Genomic DNA, 27603 nt, shown 5'->3' with positions numbered 1-27603 from the left:
GAAAAAATTGAGATTAATATTGATGATGAGTTATTTTTAATTATGCTTTGGTTTTAATATAATATATATGATTTTAGTTTCAATTTGAGGTACTTTTTCCCAATAGATCACGCAAACAATAACAAAACACATGTACTTTCTCTTTTGACAACTTTCAGAGAGAGAGAGAGATATTCTATTTGTTTTCATCAAACGTTTATCACCATAATTTGAAGTTTGACACAAGAAATAACAATCATATTTCTCCCATACAATTAATGAAAATCAGTTAATTCATCTCTTTGCAACTTTCAACTAGATTTTTTTTCTAGTTTATTTTCATATTCTTTAGTAAACACATATTACCATGCATATATAATTCAACATCCCATTACTTTGTTGGCCTCGAGTAAAGGTTTCTCAACCACAGTTCCATCATTACCAGCAAGTGCCCGATACTTATCTTTCCTAGTGAAGCTTGTGCACTCATAAGAAAGAGTTGCCGCAATAACGCTTTGTATATAATTTGCAACCTCATAGCTAGACTTCCCAGAACTGCAGGTTAGCTCAAGTGGCAATTTGTTCAAAAAAGTTACTTCATAAGCTGGGCTAGGGTTCATGAAGAAATAAAATGGGTCCATTCCTTTCCACCCTCTAGCTGTGGTTCCATGAAACATACTCATCCGATTCACCATTGCCACAGGCACAAGTTGGTCTGTTAATTCAGCAAACAAAGCCGAAAACCTCAAAAGAAACGGTTCCCTACAAGTTGTACCTTCAGGGCATATTGCTAAGTCACCTTCTTCTAATAGTTTCTTGATCATGGATGCATCCTTAGCCCGGTCACGATTAAGGCGAACGGTCTTGATGGGTGAGATGATCTCGGAGAGGCGGGAGACAGAGTAGGTCACAGCAGGGATGGCACGGCCGAGGGCGGTGGAAAGGAAAATAGGGTCAAGTAAGGTTCTGTGGGAGCAAATAAAGAGGACACCAGATTGGCCTATGGATTTTTTGGCCTGAGGAGGAGGGGTGCCTTTGATAGTGACACGAACACCTAGTGCCATGAAAGCGTAATAGACTAGTGGCATGGGGAGGATGGCACCCGCGGTGATTCGAAGACAGGCTAAGAGGAAGCCTGTGGGGATCCAAAGAATGGTGAGGAGTGCCACGAGAGGTGTTGGCTTTTGAACAAGGCGGCCATCATGGAAGATAATTGGCTTGGGGAGTTTGTCCATTGTCACAGGCTTTACTTCTGGTTGGGGTAGCACAATAAAAGCCTCCTGCATGTGGTTTGCACCATCCAATAAATAATCCAATTGATCAATGATATATACACAATGTTTTTCATAACAAATTTTACAACCATTAAGTTGTTAAATTATTATTGATTCACATTTGAACCTAAACTTATGCTCCAGATTCGGTGAATCCAATTTTAAGGGGTAAAATTGTACTACAAACTTTATTTGGTGGTCAAACCAAACTTTATTTGTTAGACAAATCTCTCTCCTCTTATCTACAGATACAACATATTAATTAATATTTATCTTAAATGATATAGAATTCCTGTCCTCCATAATATCTGTTTATCTAAAGCATCCTAATAATAAATATATTTGGATTGAATTGCAACTATTAATAATATTTTATATTGAATTTTTTTTTGAAGAATTTCATTTTTTTTTGTTTATTTATAAATTACTTGATTTTTTTGTTAAATATAATATATAAATATTTATATATTATATATATAAATTTTCAAGTACACTATACTATTAAAACAAATATAAAAAAGTATAATTGAGTATAATTAATTAACTATACAACTATATACATGAGTATGGTCAGTATAATTGTGTATTAAAATAATATATTTGGTGATTGGTGTAACTTAACTTTCTATTGATTTATGTTTACGGATATACTGTTGTACATTGTTAATATAAAATTTTATATGTGTGGTAAAAACAAACAAAAAAACGTGTAATTCTACTATGAGAACTTTAAAATATTAATTTAATACAAAATTATTAGATAATGTAATATATTTTTATTCTAGAACAGTTGGTATGATTTTAAAATACTTTTTAGTAAATCACATCCATTTGGATCGTAAAAAACACGTGTGGATAAAAAAATTGCCTTCAAACTCTTTTTTTTTTTTCCCCTTGTTGGTAAAAAATGTTTGATTTCAATCTATAATTGCAAAAACCAATTGTTTGATTATGAAATTAGAATTGCAAACCTTGCACAGTGACATAAAGGGAGTATCTGTATCTCTATCACCAAGACCAATATCTGGCTGAGTTTCTCCAAAGGCCTTTTCAAGAGCATCAGCTTTGTTCTTCCCAACAAGTACCCCAGGCTTACAAACCAACCCAGTTGCTCTGCCCTTATAAGTTGCTATCTTAGTACCCAAAACCAAATCAGCTCCCAACACATCTTTCAAAAACGCTTCCACCATTATTGTTGGATTCGCAGTTAGCACACACCTTTTCCCACATGCAGAGAACACACGCCAAGTCTCTGGGTGAAGATCGCTCGAATAAAACTTTGGCAATACAGCTCGAGCCACCGACTCAATATCTGAGACTCTCATACCAGAAAATGTTGCAAAGACCAGAACTTGGATCCCTGCAGATTCTGAGACAAAGTAATAGAGAAGTCCAGCTAGTGGGGTTGCAAGGAGCAAGAAAAGGAGCCTCAGAATCCCACCAACCTCGAAGGCCACAAGTGCAAAGTAAGGGAAAGAGCTACGGCCTCTAAGCAAGGTTCCATCCATGTCAGCAACCACTGCGTGTTGTTCTCTGCCTATCGATGTGCATTTGTTCACAGTTGGGAAGGTTGTTTTGGCCATGGTTTGGTTCAAAAGCTAAAGGAAATTAAGCCTATCTATCTAACTTTAGAAGGAGCTATAGCTATTGAAGTTTCTTTGTCTATGCTTTTTTGGCTATATATAGAATTTAGAATAAGAATGAGGAAAACCAGTGTGTATTAACTGTTGAGTGTGCGTAAAGGGACAAAGGGTTTTGGTTTATGAAAACAATGATAATGATGGAATCGAGGTCCTAGGTCTAAGGAGGAATTGATGCACAGCTTATCGTATATTGTATGAAAGCAATCAATGTGGTGGACGTAATTGAATAGTGTCAATTAGTGTTGTTTTCTCCGCCACTCTTAGTTGAGTTTGAAAATGTCTCTCGAGTCTCTACCATGGGACACGCGATCGAGCTTGTCAATATTACCATATTTGTTTGAAACTTTCAATTTGTTTTGACTTTTGAGCAATGCTAAAGGACATAACTTATTTTTATAATTTATTAAGGGTGCTGTTAATGTGTACAGCACCAGTTAATGCAATAAAAATTAGAATAAACTATTCATGTTTTTTTAGGGGTTGGAAAAAGTCGGATATGTATTAGGCATGATTCAGTTTAGATGAGAAAAGTCAAATCATCAGAAGTAGACTTGTACTTATTCAATGTAATTTAAATTTTGTAGCGTGTGATAGGAATCAAAGCTTAAAAAGGAATTTTACATTTCACATAATGAATGGCCATTGTTATCTAAAACCAAATATGAGCCACGAACACTAAGAGCTGGAAAATTTCATTCTATCCTATCATATGTTTTTTTATAACCCCTTGACAAGTTGATGAGTCTCACTTACAACTAAATTGTCATCCATTTGTACTACATTAAAACAAGATTAAAAAAATCAATATAAAATATCATCTTTTAAGATAAATGAAAAAAATTATAAAATAAAAGTTCATTCTCGAAGTAATTCATTTTAGTTAAAACAATTCCTTTTACCAACTTGATAAGTCTCACTTATAACTAAATTTTCATCCATTGGTGCTATATTAAAACAAGATTAAAACAATCCATATCATATTTTAGAATAAATGAAAAAAACATGATACAAATAAAATAAGATAATGACTAGATGCTCTATGCTCCAGCATAAAAATAAGAAGAACAACATAATTTCACAGCACCGCATTTACAATTCTTCCCATTTTTTCTTAGATTTTATCACAATCTTATATCTTTTACCAAAGTTCCGCCCCCTTTCTTTTTTTGCATATGAATTACAAGTGCTCTACTTTACCTAGTTTGAGCAAGCATTTCAAGAAATTATTTGTCCCATGCATTTTCCTACTTCACAGGCACAATGAATTTCATGCTAAACAATTCTACATATTAATATTTTGCATATGAATTACAAGTGCTCTACTTTACCTAGTTTGAGCAAGCATTTCAAGAAATTATTTGTCCCATGCATTTTCCTACTTCACAGGCACAATGAATTTCATGCTAAACAATTCTACATATTAATATTATTCGTGGAGTCTTTTATATTATTTGTGGACAGAGTCATGCCAGGAGGTAAGTCTGTGTATATTTTAAATTTCAGAACACATATTCTTATATGTTACATGGGATTTCATGTTTCGTTGTACCTATTTTTGAGGACAAAATTTTCACGTCACATGACTTTATTTCATTGGCAACTCGCATCACATCAACATTATCATGGATTTTGGGAAAATCTACTTTAAAGCCCAAAAGAGCCCATATTTACACAAAATGATGCCAAAGAACACGGTCCAAAACCCATGACGATATTATCTCATTAAAGCCCATGATTCAAGCTCAAGGCACATCATTTCATTTTCGGCTCATGATCCAAGCTCATGAGTCTCATCAGGGGAATTTTGGGAGTCGTGGTTTAGAAGGCCAAGAAGTATGTTCAATAAAGTTTCAGTAGTTCAAAGTTGATAAAGGAAAACATTTTTTGCTTGGTATGTCTTCCCCAATTTCCTGAACTCTGACAGGTCAGTATGCAATAGGTTGCATCTGGTAAACCTCTCATATCACATAACACTTAAAATAAAAAAACTTTCCATGCTCTTTACATAAAATTTAATGTTCATCATATAATATAAGTTTAAAAATGTAATTATATTATTTCATATAAATTATATTATTTGATAGGCCACAAACTGAATGACTCCTTGTGATAGAAATTAATTAATTAATTAGTCAAGTTATTAATTAATCAATTTATCATGTAAGCGCGTGGTAGCACAAACAAATCTCCAATAAACTAATTATGCAGCGGAAAATAAATAACACGGTGATTTGTTTATGAATGGGGAAAACCTAACGGCAAAAACCCCACCGGGTGATTTTCAGGTCACCACTCCCGAAACTCCACTATTATCACAACAAGCGGTTACAAGTAAAGGAATCTAAGTACCTTACCAACCTACAGTTGAACTTTTACCCCAATACCCAATTGAACTTGTTCTGTATTGACAGTTTCCCTTTCAGATGCACGACTTCCAGTATGTGACTAACCAATTGCACGGATCCTAGTACGCGACATCAATCACCAACTAAGAAGGTTGTTGGTTGCAAAGTTCTTCAGTTCATCCACACGATGAAGATTAAGAAGATGCTTGGTCACAAAACCCTACGGTGCACATACACGGCAACTTCTTCAAGAGAAAGAGATGAACTAGGGCAAGAACTTCGTCTCCGGTAACAATTTGTTTGAATAGAGTTTGCTCAAAGCTTGTGCAACTTGTGAACACTTTGACGGCCCTTAAACTGATCCTTTTATATGTCTAGGATTAGGAGAAAAGAAAGCCAAAAGACACATTCACGGATCCCAAGAAAATCAGATTGGAATTCTGAAAATCTTAAATCTCGATAGATAGAAGGTGTCGAGCAGGTGTCAAGCACACCGAATGTAGAACAGCTTCCTTAAGCTTGATAGATGCAGCTATCGAGTTTTAATAATTTTGCACTTTGAACTTGTTTTCTTGAACAGACTTGAAGGCTTCAATACTTGATCTTGAAACAAGGTTTCTTGAAGTATTTAAAGACATCCTAAATCTACCCAAATACAAGTAAAATACGTTTTGTTAAAGAATAAACCAATTACATAAAATCATGACATATGTTCTTAACACATGAAACACATATGTCCTAACATTATTATTTAAATCAATCCCAAGCATATGGCTAAATCTTTATTAATATCTCATATCTAGCATTAAATGCTCTTCTTGCTCTCCAAGATTTGGTCAAAACACAAAGAGACCATAATTACATCTCTAAAACTTCATCAAATATCAACCAACTAGTTATTACTTACCAAAATTATATTGTAATAAAACCATAGACTAAACATATAATTTTCCAAAAAAGGCAACTTAGCCAAAAATACCAGCAAAGTTATAGCAAAAACTGCCTTAACTCCAGTAGAAGCTACAACAGCTCCAGCAGAAACAACAACTATAGTAGAAGCTACAGTAGCTCCAGTAGCAACTGCAACAGCTCTAGCAACAACTTAGGCAATTGACACATGTCCAAAGTGACATCATCAACCTTTTAATGCCCATTCCCAGTAGCTTGCTGCCATACCCAAAGAAGCAAATATCCTATAAAAGAATTCCTACCATTTTAAGTTAAGATCCTTAGCCTCTAGCTGTAGTATCAGAAATATGAAGATCCCATAAAGGTTATCTTACCATTTTTAGCCAAAGTGAGGTGGGGTCACAAGAAAGTGACCGTGTTCCATGACAACAGGGGTCAAGAATCAACTCTTAAATCAAAGGATCTGAATATAAGAGCTAACCCGCTCTGATACCACTTGTATGTTTTTAGACCTCTTAAAACACAAGTTGTTTAACCTAGTTATTTAGCCAAGTGATTATTTAGATAAATTACTCAGATCTAGGTTAACACATTCAACTCATATCATGTAAATAATGCGGAAAAGTAAATAACATAATGATATGATAACCCAAGAAAACCAAACTGGTAAAAAACCTGGGGAGGATTTAACCTATCTATCCTCAAGGTATAACAAATCTACTATGAAAGAATTGAAGTTTTTACAATAAGATTAAGACCACTAACATCCTATTGCTATCTCGTGTAGAAAACTTACTACCACAACCACGTAACAACTATAAGTCCACGGACTACTTCTTTCCTTGATCCACTGCAACCACAAGTACTCCTACTTGTGACTTTGAGACTCCACTTAAAGGTTTCAGATCTTCTTTAAATTCTTTATGCAGCAACTGAAACGATCACCAAATTCTTGAAATGAATCTTGATAACCCTAAGTATGTATGAAGGTAAACACCTCTAGATCTCACAAGAGATTCAATACACAGCATATCAACAATAATTGAAACGTGGATAGGGTTTTTCCTTTTATTTTTAGAGTAAAATATAAAACCCTACATATTAAACCGGGCTTGGGCTGAGTTGGAAAAAATCTGCAAAAAATTAATCTGTACGAGGTTCGATCAATCGAGCCTTGTAGATTCAGCCAATAAATCCTGCAATTCACTCGATTCCAACTTTACAAATAAACACACTTTGGGTAGCCTAAATCTAGACTCTAAGTTTTGATCATGGTTTGCCAACACATTACATATTGAAGTTCTAATACATTTAGTTCCTAACGTCTTAGAACCTAACATACTCCCCCTTTGGCAATCTGTAACAAAACACACCACAAAACTGAAATGCTCAAAGTTACAAACAGCCCATTAAACATTAAACATGCCCAAAAATTATTCAACCTAACTATTATCTATTAGTTGCCAGTGTAGACAGCAGCACAACTGAATAAACCTGTATATTCCTGAAACACTCAACAAACACATAAAAGCATGTGTGGAAAATACAAGTAAAACAAAAGTAAATTCTTGATTTCACAAAACAGAAAATAAAAGACATATATCATAAAAAACCTCATAATATAAATCAATAACCAATGTATCATATGTGAAACAAGAAACAATATAACGTAAACTATAAAAGAAAGTGTCTCCCCCTAACATATACAAGTATACAACTCATAAACAATAAATACATCACAAGCCAAAAACATATACATAAAAAGCTCTTAGATACAATCTAAAGTAGCTCCAAAACTCCCCCAAAGTCCATGCATGCACAATATGTACTCCCCATTTTTGTGACAAATTGCCAAAGGGCAATCAAGACTCATCATCAAAAGGAGGTGGTGGAGAAGACCGTGGAGCACCAGCCAAATCAGCACGCAAAGCCTGAAGCTCCGTGAGCACATCTAACAAAATTTGTCCATGCACCACCTAAACGGTCATGAGAGTATCCAGCATACTCTGAATGGATGAATCACTCGAAGAAGAAGGTGGAGGATCAACAGGTGGAATCAAAATACTCCTCAACAATGGGGTCACCTGAAGAAGGAGGCTGAAATGCATCCCCTGTGGAAGACTCTACTCTAGGGCGTTTAGAGCTAACTTTCATCTGAGCCGCTCTTTGCCTAAGGAAGGTGGCAACTATAGGAGCAATAATATGGACAGGCTCGGATGCAGGAAAATCCTCTAAACCTAAGTCTAATAAATTCCAATGAATGAAAACAGGAAAGAAAAGACAATGCGATTTAGCACTACTCCTATGAACCTCAATCAAAGAATGAATGAAAAGAGTAGGAAAACTCATAGGAGCATTAGTGACGAGAGTGTACAAAAACGCACATCTCTCAAGAGGAATAGTGTGTAAATGAGAGATAGGCCAAATGGAATGACAAGATATTCGGAAAAACATATAATTGAGCTCAGTAAGCTTATGGGAGGTGATCCGAGGATTAGTACCCCATCTAATGGTAGTACCAGTGAGTAAGGACATAATATCGTCAAGCGAAGGGGTCTCAGTGTAAGGATACATAGGCTGCTGTACCAAAGGTACACCAAGAGCAGAGGCCACCACCTGGGGTGTAATGACATACTCTTCACCCTTTATCCAACTCCTCACAACCTAAGTGTTGGAATCATCGGAGTGGACAAATAGGTTCGAATAAAACTCTTTGATCAAGGCAGCAGGAGGAGGATGCTGTACATCTAAAAGAGGTAACCAACCTTGACTCTCAAAGTTCCTCCTAATCGCCGAATCTAACTCATTCTAGATGAGTTAGATTCGGCGATTAGGAGGAACTTTGAGAGTCAAGGTTGCGCTTAGCCCAAACCGTCCTATAGATATTAAGCTTCTCATAGGTTTCTTGGTTTTTCTTGGTTTTGAACCTATCACTCTCAAAAACAGGGGTAAAGGTGGTGGTGGATTTCTTATTCGCTCTAGTTTTCCTAACCATGATGCTAAGAGAGTAGACAAAAAGGAAAACATAAACAAAAAGAAAACACAGGGGCAGACTGCATTAAAGAGAGTTAGAACACAAAAAACTCAATAAATAACAATCTATATGATGCATGTAATGAATGCACATATGATGCATGCTCTAATGCATTGACATTTGTTCAAATTTTCTTCATAAACCATCAATTGACTTGAACACAGAGTTTTAGATCAAAAACCCCAAAATTTGAAAAACCCAATTTCAAAAATCCCAACAAATTGATCAATTTATCATTACACTAGTTAGATAACATCATATAATGACATAATAAATCAAAAAACAAGTCAATTTCATCAATTTTAGCCCAATTGAACAAAATCTCCAATTTCTTAAACTTTCAAACCCTAGAATTTCAAAATTTTCCCAAATCACAAAATTAATCAAATTAATGCGTGGGAATCATGTTAATAACATCTAAGGACAAAATCCCATTAAACAAAATTGAATAAAAACAACTGATTTGAACAAAAATCCCAAAATTCCTAGGTTCAAAATTTTCAAAAAAAAAAAATGCATGAAAATGCATGAAAAATGTGAATAAATTGAAAAAGAAAGGGTAAAAGTGACTTACAAGCACTAGAAGACAAAAACCTTTGAGAAATTGGAGGAAGAAAACAACAAATTTGGTTTAGATTGGATCAGTCAAAGAAGAACAGTCAAAAGAGTGTTTGAAAAGTTTTAGAATGTGTGAAGAACACATGAGAAAATAGTTTTTAAAACACTCACTGACCAATTTTTGATTGGTCGAAAATTAGCTTCGATCGATCGAAAAACATATTCGATCGATCCAGCATCAATTGAGCACTGATCGAGTGAAGCAGATTGTAACCAAAATTTTTATTGCATTTTCGATCGGTCGAGCAACAGCTTCGATTGATAAAAAATCTGGAAAAGTGAATTTTTTTGAAAAACAGAGCAAGTTAATGCAGAAACGACTCAAAACATCATATTTCATGAATGAAATGCATGAATTTGAGTTTAAAAGTTTTCCAAAAACACATGAATTCAACCTAGATCTTGCAAAAACACATTTTTGAATCAATTTCTCCTCAAACACTCAAATACTAAACACATTTTGCATTAAAATCAAGGAATTTTTAATCTTGGATGGCCACAACATGATCTCACACAATATCATGTACTAAGTTTAGTAAAGAATAACTTGTGTAGTGTGTACAACTAGTAATAGCTTGAGATACATGTGAGGTGATAAGTAGATAGTAATCAATCGTAATTTCTACAAAATTCATCACATAAGTTTGAAAGAGACTATCACCTAAAGAGTTACATCATATAACTCTCATATCTCCTAGAAAACAAGTTTGCAATCATGTAAGTTTCTTGTTTTGCCTCATAATGTACATACCAATTTTATTTTATTTGAAATTATGAGATTAGTCAAGTAATGTACACACCAATTTTAGTAGGGTTGTCCATGGGTCGGGCAAGTTGGGTTTGTGCCCAACCCACAACCGACTCGTAAGAGATCGAGTCTACAAGAATCCAACCCGCAACCGACCCATTAAGAGGGTCGGGTTTCGCGGGTCGGATGTCCGTCGGGTGGGATCGGTTTTGGTGGAAGCTGAAACCTGTTGGAAACCATTGAAAATCGGCAAGATCTCGCCTAATCTGGCCAAGATCTAGTGAGATCTAGCTGGATCTGGCAGAGATTTCGTCAAATCCGATGATTTTTCCCTCAAATCGTGCTAAGAATCGCCGGATCTGATGTATTTATGCCAAATCTGATTGTTTTGGTTGACGAAATCTGCAAAATCAAGCTGAAATCTCATCGAAAAGCTGGAGAATTCACCAGAATGTTCATGCTCTTCGGGCAGGTCTGGTTTCACGGGTTTTGAAGGAGGGGACTCGAAATCGACCCACCGGCGTCGGGTTTTGGAGCTCAGGACCCACATCCGACCATTGGAGCAGTCAGATCGAGTGGAAGCAGGTCGGGTACGGGCAGTTTGGGCGGGTTGGGCAAGTGGCCGGGTGGGTTGGACAGCCCTAAATTTTAGTATTAATCCGAGGCTACACCTTATGTTCTTTTTGTGCATGTGCTACACTTTCTTAAGCACAAAATCTTATGATATGCACTAAGGTATTCATGATTGGCTAGAAAACAGTGGTGAGATAGTTATTTATGCCTTTCTCCTTAAGTTCAAGTCCACACAATCAAAGGCATGTAACTTCAAGATTAAGATAAGGTAATCAAAAACTATAAACAACTCCCACACAACATGCACTACATAGCTAAAACTAGCAAAGTGCAATAAAATAAGCTCATCCAAACTAAACAAGGTACACAAGCATATTATGTAAAGATAATATGACCAACCTTGATTACAAGTCCAAGAGAGATAATGCAAAACACATTTTTCCTTCTTTCTTCCTTTTTTATTTTTTATTTTTTTGAAAAGAATAACAAAAACAACATATCATGAAATGCATGAATGTTATGCAATGCAAATCCTAAAAAAACAAAAAACAAAAACAAAAATAGCAAAGAAGAATGGTCACAAAGAGTAGAGAGATGAAGTATAAGAACCATGTCAGAAAGACTCAATTAGATTGAGCCTTTTGCATCCAAAACCTTTTAGATGCAATTCTAGCATTGGAGTTATTGTTCATATTAGAATGATGAGCAACTCCAAGATTGGTGTTGAGGACAAAATTTTCACACCATATGACTTCATTTCATTGGCAACCCGCACTACATCAACACTATCATGGATTTTGGGAGAATCTATTTTAAAGCCCAAAAGAGTCCATATTCACAAAAATGATGCCGAAACCCATGGTCCAAAACTCATGGCGATATAATCTCATCAAGGCCCATAGTTTGAGCTCATGGCACAACATCTCATTTTTGGCTCATGATCCAAGCTTATGAGTCTCATCGGGGGAATTTTGGGAGTTGTGGTTTGGAAGGCCAAAAAGTATGTTCAGTAAAACTCTAGTGGTTCAAACTTGATAAAGGAAAGCATATTGCTTGGCATGTCTTCCCCAATTCCCTGAACTCTAATGGGTTAGTGTGCAACAGGTAACATTTGGTAAGCCTCTTATATAACATAACACTTAAAATGATAAAGCTCCCCATGCTCTTTACATAAAAATTAATGTCCATTATATAATATAAGTTTTAAAATATAATTATATCATTCCATATTAATTATATTATTATTTTCATATAAATCAATTCCAAGCACATGGTTAAATATATATTAGTATCTCATATCTAGCATTAAATGCTTTCTTTACTCTCCAAGATTTGGTTAAAATACAAAAAGACCATATTTACATCTCTAAAACTTCATCAAAAATCAACCAAGTAGTCTATTACTTATCAAAATTATATATGGACTAAACATATAATTTTTTCCAAGAGAGGAAACTTAGCCGAAAATACCAACAGTAGCTCCAGTGGAAGCTGCAAACAGCTCCGGCAGAAGCAGCAAACAGCTCCAGCAGAAGTAGAAAACAACTTCTACAGAAACAGCTCCAGCAGGTTGACACATGTCCTAAAATGATGTCATTTGCCCATTAATACCTAATCCTAGCAGCTGGCTGTCATACCCAAAGAAACAAGAGGATCCCATAAAGATTATCTTGCCTTTTTTAGCCAAACCATGACTTTAATGCCAAATATTTTTTCCTCCAAGCAAGGTGTCATTTGGATGACATCTTTCAACTGTAACAGCTGTGATTGACAGCTGTTACAACTATAACATCATCCTTAAAGTCTTTAGCTTTCTTCTTTTGGCTAAAAAACAAAGTCTCATCAATGAAACCACTTACTTTGCCAAGGATTTTTCCTTATTTGCTAATTTTCCCTTCAACTAAGTGCTGATCTAGTTACATTTTTGGCTCTATAAAAAGAGGACCAAGCTACACATTAAAGGGGGCACCATCCATCCCTCTCTCATCTTCAATATTCTTAAATTTCATTCACCTTGCTACACAGACCTCTAAACTCCTCCATACTTCTCCATCTCCCTTACAAAGATATCTCTTCTTAGATAACACCATTACATCACACCTATCATACCACACCATTATCCATTACCCATTTTTCCCACACTTCATTATACTGAAACTTCATCATTTTTGCTGCCTAAAACACATCTCCATCTCATTCTTTATTTCTCACACAAAATCTCCCTTCTTAGAAAGCAACATAACCCATAACACAAATAATCTCATGTATTTACTATATTTAACCTTCATACTATCTATCTCACACTTCCGTATGTTTTACAAACACATTCCTCACAAAATACCCATACACACTTCTCATATATCTTTAAACTCCATGTTTCACAAAGTAAACATATACAAGATCCATGTCCAACAAAGTATCTACATATAATTCCTATGCATATTACAAACACCATATCTCACAATATATATATATATATATATATATATATTTCTTACCATCTCCACACATCTTAAAACACATCAAGCACTCTTTCAAGAACACATTACAAAAGCCCTTTCTCATAGAAGGCATATGAACATCAGTACTAAGGCCTTTCTCTTTAAAGGCACAAAGACTTCATATTAGAGTCATTCTCATTGAAGATATACATATCTAATACTAATGAAATTAAAATCCCTTCTTATGAAGGAAAATATCACTCATGTTTGACTAAAAACTAAAAGAGTATTACATGAGGAAAATCATTTAAGTGCATGATTAAGGGGACAAACTTAACCAACCAATGCACACGGCTGGACATGCTTTCTCTCCCTCTAGTTGCACCCATTTTTCCCTTTCAAACATGAAGTCACCATAAGAGGATTCACTTCACCATGTTACTGAAATGCTAAGTCCACTGATGTTACGGCTGGAGCTGCAAAATATGAAAGTTGCTGAAATGTTAATTCCACTGATGTTACGGTTGGAGCTGCAAAATATGAAGATAAGTCATTATGTTTTATCCTCAATTTTATATTATTAAGTATATTTTATTCATTATCATTTTACCGCTGGATGCAAGTTATTTTAATATCTTCTCACTATTTAATGAACATGATTTCACTAACACTTCCTTAATAATGGACATATATATTAATAAATTGATCTACCACCAACGCACATATATTATTTGGACATGAACCGCCATTGGACACATATTATTTTTTGAAATGAACTACCATTGGACATATATTATTTGGACATGGACTATTGCCGGACATACCTTATTATGTTGAACATGAACCATGAACCGCAACTAGACATGGACTATTGGACTCATCCCATTATTGGACATTTGATATCTAATTAATTATTTTCTAATATTGGACATCACTTAATATACATAATAATAATGCATCAATTCACCATTTAATTAAAGCTATCATGCTAAGCATATTATTTATTTATTTCCACCATTAGCATGATTCTAAGACTTTGGGTTTTATCTATTTTGCAGGCTTAAAAAATACACTAGAAGCCATTGGTCTATGTGGCCCAATGTTGAGTTCCAGGTTAAACTCCCCCAAAAAAATCCAGGCCTAGCAAAGTCACACCTCCAAAGACACGTGGCTACGCGCAAAAAACCGCTCCCAACAATTGGTATAAAGGTTTAACGCTTTTATCAACTCACCAATAAGTACCATAGGATCTTGTGCTTGAAGCAAAGGTACTTTTGGCTTATTTACTCGCTTTGCAGCTTGTAACTTGAAACAGTTTGGACAAATATGTCCAGTCTTTCCACAAAAATGGCAAACCCATAAAGATCTATCATGCAACTTATCCTTAGGAAGAGGAGGATTCTTGGGCTTAGACTCTTTAAGATCAACCCTAATCTTCCTAGGAGGTGGTGTGACTTCTACTGGTTTGACAATCTACTCTTGGGGGGCTTAGAAGAAGAAACAAAGTTTGTGGAATGAGTTTCAGACACAGAAATGCTATCTTCAAAACCTAGACTAGTTTTGTCTAAGGAAGACTTCTGAATACTCAACATGTGTTTGAGTTTAGAACTAGCAGACCTATTTGTTTGTTCTCTTGCAACAGATAATTCTAGTTCCAAATTCTTAACTTTATCGAGCAATAGCATGTTTTCAGTCTTCACCTTATTAATCAATTCATTAGCATCAAACAATTACAACCAATGTTATTAAATTCGTTCTGTTCCAGCCGGAATGGTCGGAATATTTCGTACCGGGATGTAATCCGGAACGGTAATACCACCCATTCCACCTCGGGTCCAATTCCAGCCAGTTTCGGGTCATTCTGGTAGATTCCGGTCAATTTCGGCCGAAATTTACTAGTTCTTAGCCACCAAAAAAGAAAAAAAAAAGAAAAAAAAAGAAAAAAAACTTAAACTAACAAACCCATCAGCACAGCATGTTTCCACCTAGCACTGATCGCCTGAAGAAGTTCAAATCAGATCTGCTATGAAGCTACCAAATGATTTGAAAAAAAAAAAAAAAAACAAAGGAAGAAAAAGAGAACAGAAATTTAGAGCAGTTGTGGAGGAACCTCAAATTTTAGCTGCGTTTGAAACTTTCTTCTTCAGTCCTGCACTTAAACTTCTGGTTTGGGTTTCTAAAACTTTCCAAGAAGTACTTCTGTAGGTGTAAGTAACTGATGGGAATATAAAACGAAGAAGAAAGAGTGGAGGAGAAGGTGAAAGGAATGCACGTGGATGATGGAATGGGATTAGGTGAAAAGGTGAAAAGGGGGCTTCCAAGAAGCTTCCTATTTTATAAATATTAACATGTTTATTTACAAAAATACCTAAATTTGAATTTTAAAATAATCAATCTAATCACTTTATTATTATAGTAATATTTATTTTAAAACACTATATTACATTCATTAAATGATGATATTATATTTATAAAATTTGGCTTAAGAATAACAATGAGTAATAACAATTTTTTTATTAATTACTAATATATATATATATATAAAGTGGCAATTTCGAAACGGTCTAAAATGGTACGCCGAAATAGGCCGGTACCGAAATATTCCATTCTAATAGACAAACTGGAACGGACACCGAAATGGTATTCATAACAATGATTTCAACAGCAAATTTTTCTTATCAAGTTCAAGAGAAGCAATTTTCTTCAAACCTATGTCAACATTCATAGCATCCTTTGCAGCAACCTTGCAAAACTTATTATAGGTTTCTTGCAAATCAGCATTCTCAGAGAGTTCCCTATCAGAAGGGTTCTCATCAACCTCAACACTTTCATCAACTATAGTAGTAGCAATGTGTTGTGAAATTTTAAAGTACTCGCAAGTGTACGAACCGTACTGAAGTATAGTTGGACAAGAATGAGGTCGAACCCACAGAGACTTGAATAAACGTAGGAAAATTAACTAAACCTTAACCAAACTAATCCTTATCTAGTTTAATAAAAAATGGTTTTTTTTGCAATTAAATATACTAAACAAATAATAAAATTAAGCAAATAGTTAAACTAAGCAAAAGATATAAAACAATAAAAAGATGTAAACAATCAAGAGAAAGGAATTAAGGTTTTGGAATCCGCCTTGTAAATCATATCAGCATATATTTATGATCATTAATTTTTCCCAACCACTGCATGATAATCTAGAAATCAATCTTGCTATCATGGAAAATATCATCATTAAAATCCTTATTTTAAAAATCAAAAGCATGTTCTTCTTCGGTTCTTAAGTATAAAATCAAATCATTAATTATATCCGTAGCCAAACAAATCACAAAATATATCCAATTCTAAAAATCAAATAATAAATTGTATCCATTGACAGACAAATCACAAGTGATATCTAATTTTATAATCAATAATTAATAAACCAAGCATTCAATTAATTAAGACAAATCCTAAATCATGAGAAAAACATGATTGAACTCATATCTAGAATCTCATCTTAGTCAATTGATATGAAGCAAGAACAATTTAAATTATTAAAGAACAACTATTGTGGGAAAAATCAAATCACATAAATATTATTAATAATCCTTAACAAGGTTTCATCCTCAACCCTAATTATAAATTTAGCTACTCATAGTAATTGAAAGAAAACACAAAAATAAAATACTAAACATTAAACTAGACAAATAAAATAAAATTAACTGTCATGGAAGAAAACCAAAGAAGTAACCGCACTCTCTATACATTCAGCCCTCAGCCCTAGCACTAGCCTCCTCCCCCCTGAATTTTGCCCTAAAGAGCCCTTAAATAGGTCAAGGAATCCTATTACAAGTTGAATTCCCGTTTGGAGAAAATCCCAGATTTTTAGACTTCACTTAACCGACAGTTTTGGCCCATTTAACGTCAGAATTTGGACTTTTGGTAAACTACAAAGTTGTAGCCCTTTAAGTTAAAGTTCCAGCCCAACTTGAATCATCTAGATTGGACATCTTACCAGAAAGTTATGCTAAAAATACTAACTGATGTGCAGGCTGGAATCCTAATCCGAATTGGATTTGGATTTAATTGGGTTGGTCTTTTCTTGAATTCATGCCTAGCTGGATGTAAGTTGGCTTGATTCAATTGGCCTAGCCCCACTTTGCATGTAAAGCCCTTGTTACCTACAACAAAAAGATATTATATAATTAGTCACAAAATAACATAAAAGTAAGGCTAAATATGTAGATATGTGAGTACTTTATTGTATATATTTCATGTACATCACTATGAAAGCAATGAAGTTCCCATCCTCATCACTACCAGACTCATGATCAGAAACTTCGTCATCACTAAGGATTACAGCCATAGTTTTACCCTTTGATCTCAAGAATGTAGGACATTCTGATTTCACATGACCATACCCTTGACAACCAAAACATTGTTGACCCATGAAACTATTAGAAGTTTGACTTACTTTTTCTTTAGATTTATCAGTATCATTCACTTTAGTGGGTTCATTCCTCTTAAAATTCCTAGGTTCAGCATTGTTTTTACCTCTTGTCCTTCTGTTGTTGTTCCTAAGAAAGTTTCTAAAGTTCTTGGCAAGATATGCAATCTCTATAGAAAAGAGTTCACCATCAAATCCATTACCATTAACATCATTAATTGACTTATTTTCTATGCATCAAAGTGAGGTGGGATCACAAAAGAGTAATCGTGTTCCATGACAACAGGGGTCAAAGATCAACTCTTAGATCAAAAGATCTAAATACAAGAGCTAACCCGCTTTGATACCACTTGTACGTTTTTAGACCCCTTAAAACACAAGTTGTTTAACCTATTATTTAGCCAAGTGATTACTTAGATAAATTATTCAGATCTAGGTTAACACATTCAACTCATATTATGTAAATAATGTGGAAAAGTAAATAACACAATGATATGATAACCCAGGGAAACCAAATCAGTAAAAAACCTGGGGAGGATTTAACCTATATATACTCAAGGTAAAATAGATTCACTATGAAAGAATTGAAGTTTTTACGATAAGACTTAGACCACTAACATCCTATTGCTACTTCGTGTAGAAAACTTATTACCACGACCACGTGATAGATCCGAGTCCACGGACTATTTCTTTCTTTGATCCACCGCAACCACAAGTACTCCCACTTGTGACTTTGAGACTCCCCACTCAAAGGTTTCAAATCTTCTTTAAATTCTTTATGTAGCAACTGAAATGATTACTAAGTTCTTGACATGAATCTTGATAACCCTAAATGTGTATGAAGGTAAACACCTCTAGATCTCACAAGAGATTCAACACACAGCATATCAACAATAACTAAAACGTGGTTAGGGTTTTTCCTTTTATACTTGGAGTAAAATATAAAACCCTACACGTCAAACCGAGCTTGGGCTGAGTTGGAAAAATCTGCAAAAAATTAATTTGCATGAGGTTCGATCGATCGAGCCTTGCAGATTTAGCCAATAAATCCTGCAATTCACTTGATTCCAACTTTACAAATAAACACACTTTGAGCAGCCTAAATCTAGACTCTAAGTTTTGATCATGGTTTGCCAACACATTACATATTGAAATTTTAATACATTTAGTTCCTAAAGTCTTAGAACCTAACAAAATGGAAATTCAAATACACGTTGACTGTAAAACAACCCCCTAAAGCTGTGAAATCATTTACGCTTGCATTTTACCTTCAACGAATTTACGGACTACACATTGGAAGAGAGAAAGCTCAAGCACACTCTACCTGAAGACAACCCAAGCACATCCTTGCTGGTTAGATCGCCGTCCTTATTCAAACCCATCCTCGCCGGTGATGCCTAGAACCACCCCTCGACATATGGCCTCGCCGTCGCATGCAAGCTACTCCGCCGACCCATCCCTTGTCCTCGTCTTCTGCTGACCCATCCCTTGTCCTTGTCCTCATCAACCCACCTCCATCAACCCATCCCTCATTCGAACCAACCCATACCTTCAAATCCAGTTTTACGAATTGAAAACCAGACACGAGAGAGAGAGAGCTTAAAGGGAAAGTGAACCCAAAGAGAGAGAGCTTGAACCTAGGAGAATCTCATCACCGCTGCTGACTCATAGTCGCCGCCTAAAGCTCGTCGTCACTGCCAAACACAGATTGGAGCCTTGTCATCTCGTTCTCGTCTCCACTGAAGCTCGTTGTCAATGCCAAACACAGATTGAAGCCTTGACCCGATTTCAACCTCTCTTGATCTACCTCTCTCTTTCCCTCAATCTCTCACTCTTTCTTCCTCCCCCTCTCTGTTTGACCGATTTTGAAAGTTTAATGGTTTTATTTTGATTTTTGCTTCTTTAAAAAGTTTATATCTTGCAATTTTCTATTATAAATTTGTTTGGAAGCTGAGAAAATGGTTGAAAAAACGTAAGAAACTAGTAGAAAATTTGTATTTTTCAGAATGTTATCAAACACTTAAAAATATTTTTTAATACAATTTTTAAAATGCAACCAAACACTAAAAAAATATTTTCTTTTCCCAAAAATATTCACCTGCAATTATTTTAACCTCCAAAATTCATTTATATGGAGCCTAACGCAGTCTTAATTTACAGACATTTGGAAAAAGAGGTTGCTTCCCCAAGTGGCAATTTAAACGGGGACAATCTTTCACGTCTTCACGTTTCACTTTTGATATTTGTTTTTTATTTTTATTTTTTTAACTTTATGTCATGTGTTGCAGCCAACCAGTAGCCACATTGATGTCATCTTTTTCTTTCTTTAATTCGAGTGACTGATGCGTGTGGCAGGAGGTTATTTTTTACTCAGCCACACGTCCTACTATTTTCCTTGATAAAACACACTTTCCATTTTTAGGATTGCTTAGGTCAGTTTAGTATAGTCACTCAAACACATATTTTCAGTTTTTAAAAAATATTATATATATTTTTACACATTTTTTCACTTATATATATTTTCACACATGTTTTTAAATAAATGTTTTCAGTTTTTAAGTACATGTACCGAACACTTTCTTAGTTAGAGAATTTTAGTATTATTGTTTAGTTTTCAGTGTTGTAGAAAAACATGTTTAAATGTTATAGAAATACGTGTCAAAAATATTATTATTGTTTAAATACTGAAAACTATTGTTTAAACATTAGTACCAAAGAGCCCCATATTTTTGTTCTTAGATTTTTACCCTTTCCATTATTTTATTTTTTAATGAAACCACTTTTTCTTTTCTTTTTCTTTTTCTTTTTTCGGGTTGAAAATTTCATATTTCAACAACAGTGGTATCAGCTTTATTATGATTTTTGTCCTTTCCTTTCTCTAGCTTCTTGTTTCTTCATTGATCAAATTTTTAACAAACCATTCAAAGCAAAGTTACTGAGTGACATCCACAAGTCTCTCAAATGTTAAGGAACTCAAGTAATAAAGCTTACAGTTCAACATCTATCAGAAATTTCAAATTGTAACTATTTAATTTACCAAGTTTTGTAACTCACTCAGGTTCTTTGCAGTTGATATTCTCTCATTAAGCTTAAAACTTACAAGCTTTTTAATTGTAAAAGTTTTATTTTGAGTCGTCTTTCTCTTGTAGAGACTATCCAATTTTTCCTATAAAGTATTTGAACTAGTCTCTTGAGATACATGATAAAAAATACTAACATCAATACATGGTCTAATACACCAATGGTTTTTCTATGCATCTTCTCCCACTTTTTGTTTGGCATATTGCTTGGCTTGGCACTATCACCCTTAATAGGGCCATGAAAGTCCTTAAAATAAAGGATGTCCTCCATCATCAACTTCTAAATTAAAAAAATTCAATACCAAGAGTTTAACCAGAGTGTTTGTCATAGTCATATTTTTCATTTAATTTAACACAAGACAGCCACATTCCAAAATCCAAAGCTCTAATGACATTTGTTGGGATAAATCTTTGCCTATATGTGAATTAAATCAAATAAAAAAACCCAAGCAATGAAGACAAATAGAATTACCCAAAATTCTAAGCAAAAATCAACCATGGTAGCAATAACTCAATCCAACATTTTTTTAGCGGGGGATGCCCCTATGTTCATGCCCATAGGGGTGAGTGACAATGGTCTCCCGCCCACCCTTTCATTCATTGAGAAAAAAAAAAAAAAAAAAAATCAACCACACAATACTACCAAATTTACATGGAAACCCCTCTAGTCTAGAATGAAAAACTACATTTCAAATTTGACAAATTCATTATAATAAAATAAATATTATAATACTTAAGTTTATGCTCAATCTTGAGTTCACAATAAAATGAGTTAAGTACAATAATACCTCACCACTTATAAATACAATCTCACAACTAAATATTTCAATTCCATGTTTGTAGCACTCAAAAATTCTTCTGAGCAAAAAACTTCAAAAATTTTTCCCTTTATGCTTGTAGCTTTAACAAAGAAAAAACCCATTTTTATTTTTCACTTTTCGTGAGCTTGCAGTCTCTCAATTTTTGGACTGCTCTCTCACCGATTGAAAATGCTCCTTTCCGAGCATGTAGCTTATTTCAAAAACACACACACCCACGCAACACTTCTTTTCATAAAATAAGTCTGACTTTTCAAAAACCTGTCCAACAAGCTCACAGAATGATCTTTATGTGTGGACTAGGCCGAAAAGATTTTGCTAATAAGGAAGATTATTAGTTTGGCTTAGTGATGAGAATGTTTCACTGGCATATGTGAAAAATGTTGATTCTTACTACTTGCTATTTATAATGCAAGATCTGATCTGTCCAAGGATGCTTTGGAAATGAGAAAATGCAGCAGCCTTGATGCTAGTCTCCCCATTAACCATGTGTCCCGTTGTCATCTTTAATGAAATGCATTCAAAGTCTTTCGGGCTCTTCTTTCGGATAAGGCAGCTAGATACATCCATACGGTGTTAGATTTTATCAAATTCTTTAATTATTGTTGTGCGTAGCTTGACTTTGGATTGCCAGAGTCAGGTGGAAACCAAGTTTTACTTGGTTCTAGAATCCTTGAGCACTATGGACTTGGGAGTTAAGTCTTTGTCGGTTTAGGACTTGTAGTTGTAGCCGACCTATGCTTATATAAATATACCACAAGAATATGCCGCACTTTAAGTACTATAGAGAAAGAAGTAACTACATGGTCTAGTTCTTACCAAAAAAAAAAACTATCGGGTCTAGTGCAAATACAATAGAGTACTCTTTTGTGATACTATTGTAATATTCTTATTTTATTTTATAATGGAACTTTTTCTATCACCGCATAAATTTTTTTTGTTTATTTTTCTTTGCTCTTCGTTAATCTTGTGTAAGTAGATTTATTTTCACAACAATTATGGTTCAAGTAGTTAATTAATCAATATCATGAACAAGATCAATAGAGCAATAAACCAACAATCACTCACAGCACGCACGCAAACAAGCAATATGTTGATGAAAATAAAACTCAAATTAGAGAACTCTCCAAATTAGTTGCACATCCAAAAAATTGAATCCACTATGAAAATAGTTATAATACAATTCTACTTATAAAACCTCCTGCAGTATAAGTAAGGAACTTGTATTCGAGCTCCCCACTATTGATACAACAGGTTGTACCAGTCACTTTTCTTCAATAGCTTCTCAGTTACACAAGTTGATCACCTACTGCGAATCCGCTCTCAAATACTTCAAGGTCACTTGGAGAGTTGAGGATTGCTTCAATGATTTCTAGCACTAATCTAATGCACTTAGGATTATCAAGGTGTTTGAATGGAATATTCTATCAAAGGTAAGTAATATAGAGAAGAATGGAGGTGACAAGAATTTCTCTCTAGGGTAAGAGATAGTCTCTCTTCAGTTCTACCGAGATTAGGGTTTATTTACAAATTAAATTCGAGGGTTGGTTGGCTATAAGAATAATCAAGAAAATCAAAAATTGAAATTCATGGCAAACTTGCTCGACCAAGTTTTTGGCGAATTTCAGTCAAATTGTGTTGTGTAACTGATTTTCAAATCTAACTGTCTTACAGTCAATTTTGTATGGCATATTGAATTTCACTTGACTTAGTTTCCTTTTGCAGCCCTTCTTTCATTTGAACTTAAACTCCATTGACTTGATGCAATTACAATTGAAATAAAATTGAATTACATTAAAAAAAAATTACAATTATAATAGAAACATATGGCAAGAAATATTGCCAACATTATGGATGTGCTTTAATAAATTAGCTTGACCTCATTTCATGCTTCTGAATTGAGCTTATTGAAATTGCAGTTTCACACTTTCAATTTACTACACTTTTTCTCCGATGGTTATCATCGCAAACAATAATATTAAACATGTACTTTCCTCTTTCAAAACTTACAGATATATATAATTTTTGTTTATTTTCATATACTTTATCAAACGTATCACCATAATTTGAAGTTTTGAACCTTGATACAAAAATAACAATCATTTCTCTCAGGCAATTAATGAAAATCAGTTAATCCATCTCTTTTCAACTTTCTTCTACATTCTTTTTTATTTTATTGTTTATGTTGATATATTTCAGCAAACATATATTACCATGCATATATAATTTAGGATCCCATTACTTTGTTGGCCTTGAGCAAAGGTTTCTCAACCACAGTTCCATCATTACCAGCAAGTGCCCGGTACTTATCTTTCCTAGTGAAGCTTGTGCACTCATAAGAAAGAGTTGCAGCAATAACCCTTTGTATATAATTCGCAACCTCCTGGCTAGACTTCCCAGCACTGCACGTTAGCTCAAGTGGCAACTTGTTCAGAAAAGTTACTTCATAAGCTGGGCTAGGGTTCATGAAGAAATAAAACGGGTCCATTCCTTTCCAACCTCTAGCTGTGGTTCCATGAAACATACTCATCCGATTCACCATGGCTACCGGCACGAGTTGGTCTGTTAATTCAGCAAACAAAGCCGAAAACCTCAAAAGAAATGGTTCCCTACAAGTTGTACCTTCAGGGCATATTGCTAAGTCACCTTCTTCTAATAGTTTCTTGATCATGGATGCATCCTTGGCCCTGTCACGATTAAGGCGGACGGTCTTGATGGGTGAGATTATTTCAGAGAGGCGGGAGACAGAGTAGGTCACGGCAGGGATGGCACGGCCAAGAGCGGTGGAGAGGAAAATAGGGTCAAGTAGTGTTCTATGGGAGCAAACAAAGAGGACACCAGATTGGCCTATGGATTTTTTGGCTTGAGGAGGAGGGCCAGGGGTGCCTTTGATGGTGACACGAACGCCTAGTGCCATGAAAGCATAGTAGACTAGAGGCATGGGGAGGAGAGCACCGGCAGCGATTCGAAGACAGGCTAATAGGAAGCCTATAGGGATCCAGAGAATGGTGAGAAATGCTATGAGAGGTGTTGGCTTCTGAACAAGGCGGCCATCGTGGAAGATAATTGGCTTGGGGAGTTTGTCCATTGTCACAGGTTTTACTTCTCGCTGTGGTGGCACAATAAAAGCCTCCTGCATGTGTTTTGCATCCAGTTAATAATCGAATTTTAGTAAAATTATAGCACTACAAATTCTAATTGGTTCTTTTTTTAATATATATAATTATTTTAATATTTTCAAAATTTAGTCTACAAAAATAAGAGTTAGCTCCTCCAAATATTTGATTTAGTCAAATGATGCTCTTAAAAAAAATTAGTCTAATAATTATAGAGACATAATATTATTTTTCGCAATTCTATTTTTTATTGTAAAATATGTTCTTATATCTGTTAAATATTTAATAAAATTTGACACCAAACATGTTTGAATCTATATTTTTTTCAACCAGTTATATGGCAATTAACAAGTTATTGACTCATTAAAAAAATAATGTCACTAAAATTACACATGAAATGTCTCTTTAGTTACCACATAATGGGTTAGAGAAAAATAGTTTCAAACATGTTTGAAGCCTAACTTATTCCTCCAAGTTTTGTATCATTCATGTTTTTGAAGATTTCATTAATTGAATTAAAAGATTTTTTACTTACTTTAGTATAAAATTTAATAATTTGTATCGAAAATGAATTTTTTTAAGAATTTCGTTGTAAAAATTAGTAAAAATAAATTTTATTTTATGAAAGATCACCACCAAACATAATTTTGATTGAAATTACTAAGCTCTTTTTTTTTTTTTGGTTGGGTGTATGTATATATATAACTTATCAAATAAAAAAGTGTGTGTATATAATAAAAAAGCGTGTGTATATGTGTTTATGGGGGGTTATCTTGAAAAATATATTAGATCTGTAACTTGGCCCCCCAAATAAAGATTTCTGGCTCCGCCCTTGCCCATATGGATAGTAAAAAATATGAGAGGATACCAAAACTTGCTTCATACTTCTTTTGTTTTCCTCTTGTAAAAAAAGTGGTTGTGAATAAGTGCTTGATTTTGAAAATATAATTGCAAATAACAATTGATTGAGTTTGGTTTTGAAGTAAGGAAAAAGATAACGGATACCTAGTTTAGGAGATACTTTTAGAAACTTTTTATGAAAAAAGAAAGAAGCAGTTGATTTTTTTGAAACTTTTTTATATTTTCTATAAAAGTAATATCAAAGCTTTTATAAAATTATCTATTATCAAATGCTCTAAAGACACTCATTAACATGATCCTTGAAATGATTAGATTTGCGAATAAAAATTGATTGAGTTTGGAAAAAGATAACGGATACCTAGTTTAGGAGATACTTTTAGAAACTTTTTATGAAAAAAGAAAGAAGCAGTTGATTTTTTTGAAACTTTTTTATATTTTCTATAAAAGTAATATCAAAGCTTTTATAAAATTATCTATTATCAAATGCCATAAAGACACTCATTAACATGGTCCTTGAAATAATTAGATTTGCGAATAAAAATTGATTGAGTTTGGTTTTGAAATAATTAGAAATGCAAACCTTGCACAGTGACATAAAGGGAGTATCAGTGTCTCTATCACCAAGACCAATATCTGGCTCAGTTTCTCCGAAGGCCTTTTCAAGAGCATCAGCCTTGTTCTTCCCAACAAGTATCCCTGGCTTACAAACCAACCCAGTTGCTCTGCCCTTATAATTTGCTATCTTAGTACCCAAAACCAAATCAGCTCCCAACACATCTTTCAAAAACGCTTCCACCATAATTGTTGGATTTGCAGTCAGCACACACCTTTTCCCACATGCAGAGAACACACGCCAAGTCTCTGGGTGAAGATCACTCGAATAAAACTTTGGCAGTACAGCTCGAGCCCCTGACTCAATATCTGAGACTTTCATACCAGCAAATGTTGCAAAGACCAGAACTTGGATCCCTGCAGATTCTGAGACAAAGTAATAGAGAAGTCCAGCTAGTGGGGTTGCAAGGAGCAAGAAAAGGAGCCTCAGAATCCCACCAACCTCAAAGGCCACAAGTGCAAAGTAAGGGAAAGAGCTACGGCCTCTAAGTAAGGTACCATCCATGTCAGCAACCACTGCGTGTTGTTCTCGGCCTATTGATGTGCATTTGTCCACAGTTGGGAAGGTTGTTTTGGCCATGGTTTGGTTTAGAAGCTATAGGAAATTAAGCCTATTAACTTCTAAAAGAGCTAGCTAATTGAAATTTCTTGTCTATGCTTTTTTGGCTATATATAGAATTTAGAATAAGAAAGAGAAAACCAGTTTGTATTAACTGTTGAGTTTGCTTAAAGGGACAAAATGTTTGGTTTATGAAAACAAAGATAAGGGAAGAACCGAGGTCCTACGTCTATGAAGGGTTTTTTTTTTTTTTTTTTTTCTTTCTTTATTTATTTTTGGATGTCTGTGAAGGGTTGATGCACAGCTTATCGTATATATCGTATGAAAACAATTGATGTGCCAATGTGGCCCAATGAAGTACAAATCAAAATTTAATTAGACGGACAACCACCATCTACTCTTCATTTAACATACATATAATTGATGCGGTGCATGTAGTTGAATACAGTGGCGGCAAAGACGTTAGAGTCAGGGTGTTCCAATTGATGCGGTGCACGTAGTTGAATACAGTGGCGGCAAAGACGTTAGAGTCAGGGTGTTCCTGGGAACACCCTGACTTGAAAAAAA

General features: G+C 34.6%; 2 protein-coding genes across 2 annotated transcripts; both read right to left on the bottom strand.

Moving 5' to 3' along the window:
• Positions 1-359: 359 nt before the first annotated feature.
• On the bottom strand, positions 360-2836 carry LOC115982917 (glycerol-3-phosphate acyltransferase RAM2-like). Its single transcript, XM_031105676.1, has 2 exons — positions 2225-2836; positions 360-1259 (listed from the first exon to the last, which is right to left on the bottom strand). Exons 1-2 carry the CDS (start codon positions 2834-2836, stop codon positions 360-362), a joined length of 1512 nt encoding a protein of 503 aa, XP_030961536.1.
• A 20929-nt stretch (positions 2837-23765) lies between these two features.
• LOC115979444 (glycerol-3-phosphate acyltransferase RAM2-like) lies at positions 23766-27263 on the bottom strand. The gene is made up of 2 exons (XM_031101492.1): positions 26446-27263; positions 23766-25021 (listed from the first exon to the last, which is right to left on the bottom strand). The coding sequence occupies exons 1-2, from the start codon at positions 27055-27057 to the stop codon at positions 24116-24118; spliced, it is 1518 nt and encodes a 505-aa protein (XP_030957352.1). The 5' UTR covers positions 27058-27263; the 3' UTR covers positions 23766-24115.
• Between the last annotated feature and the right edge of the window lie 340 nt (positions 27264-27603).

Source organism: Quercus lobata, chromosome 3 (assembly GCF_001633185.2).
Source record: "Quercus lobata isolate SW786 chromosome 3, ValleyOak3.0 Primary Assembly, whole genome shotgun sequence".
Taxonomy (NCBI): domain Eukaryota; kingdom Viridiplantae; phylum Streptophyta; class Magnoliopsida; order Fagales; family Fagaceae; genus Quercus; species Quercus lobata.
This window is presented reverse-complemented; position numbering and strand designations above follow the sequence as displayed.

Coding starts and splice junctions, on each gene's coding strand:
- LOC115979444 (XM_031101492.1), bottom strand. CDS start 27,057: ATGGCCAAAACAACCTTCCCAACTGTGGACAAATGCACATCAATAGGC. Junction 25,022..26,445: donor CCTTTATGTCACTGTGCAAG/GTTTGCATTTCT, acceptor AAACACATGCAG/GAGGCTTTTATTGTGCCACC.
- LOC115982917 (XM_031105676.1), bottom strand. CDS start 2,836: ATGGCCAAAACAACCTTCCCAACTGTGAACAAATGCACATCGATAGGC. Junction 1,260..2,224: donor CCTTTATGTCACTGTGCAAG/GTTTGCAATTCT, acceptor AACCACATGCAG/GAGGCTTTTATTGTGCTACC.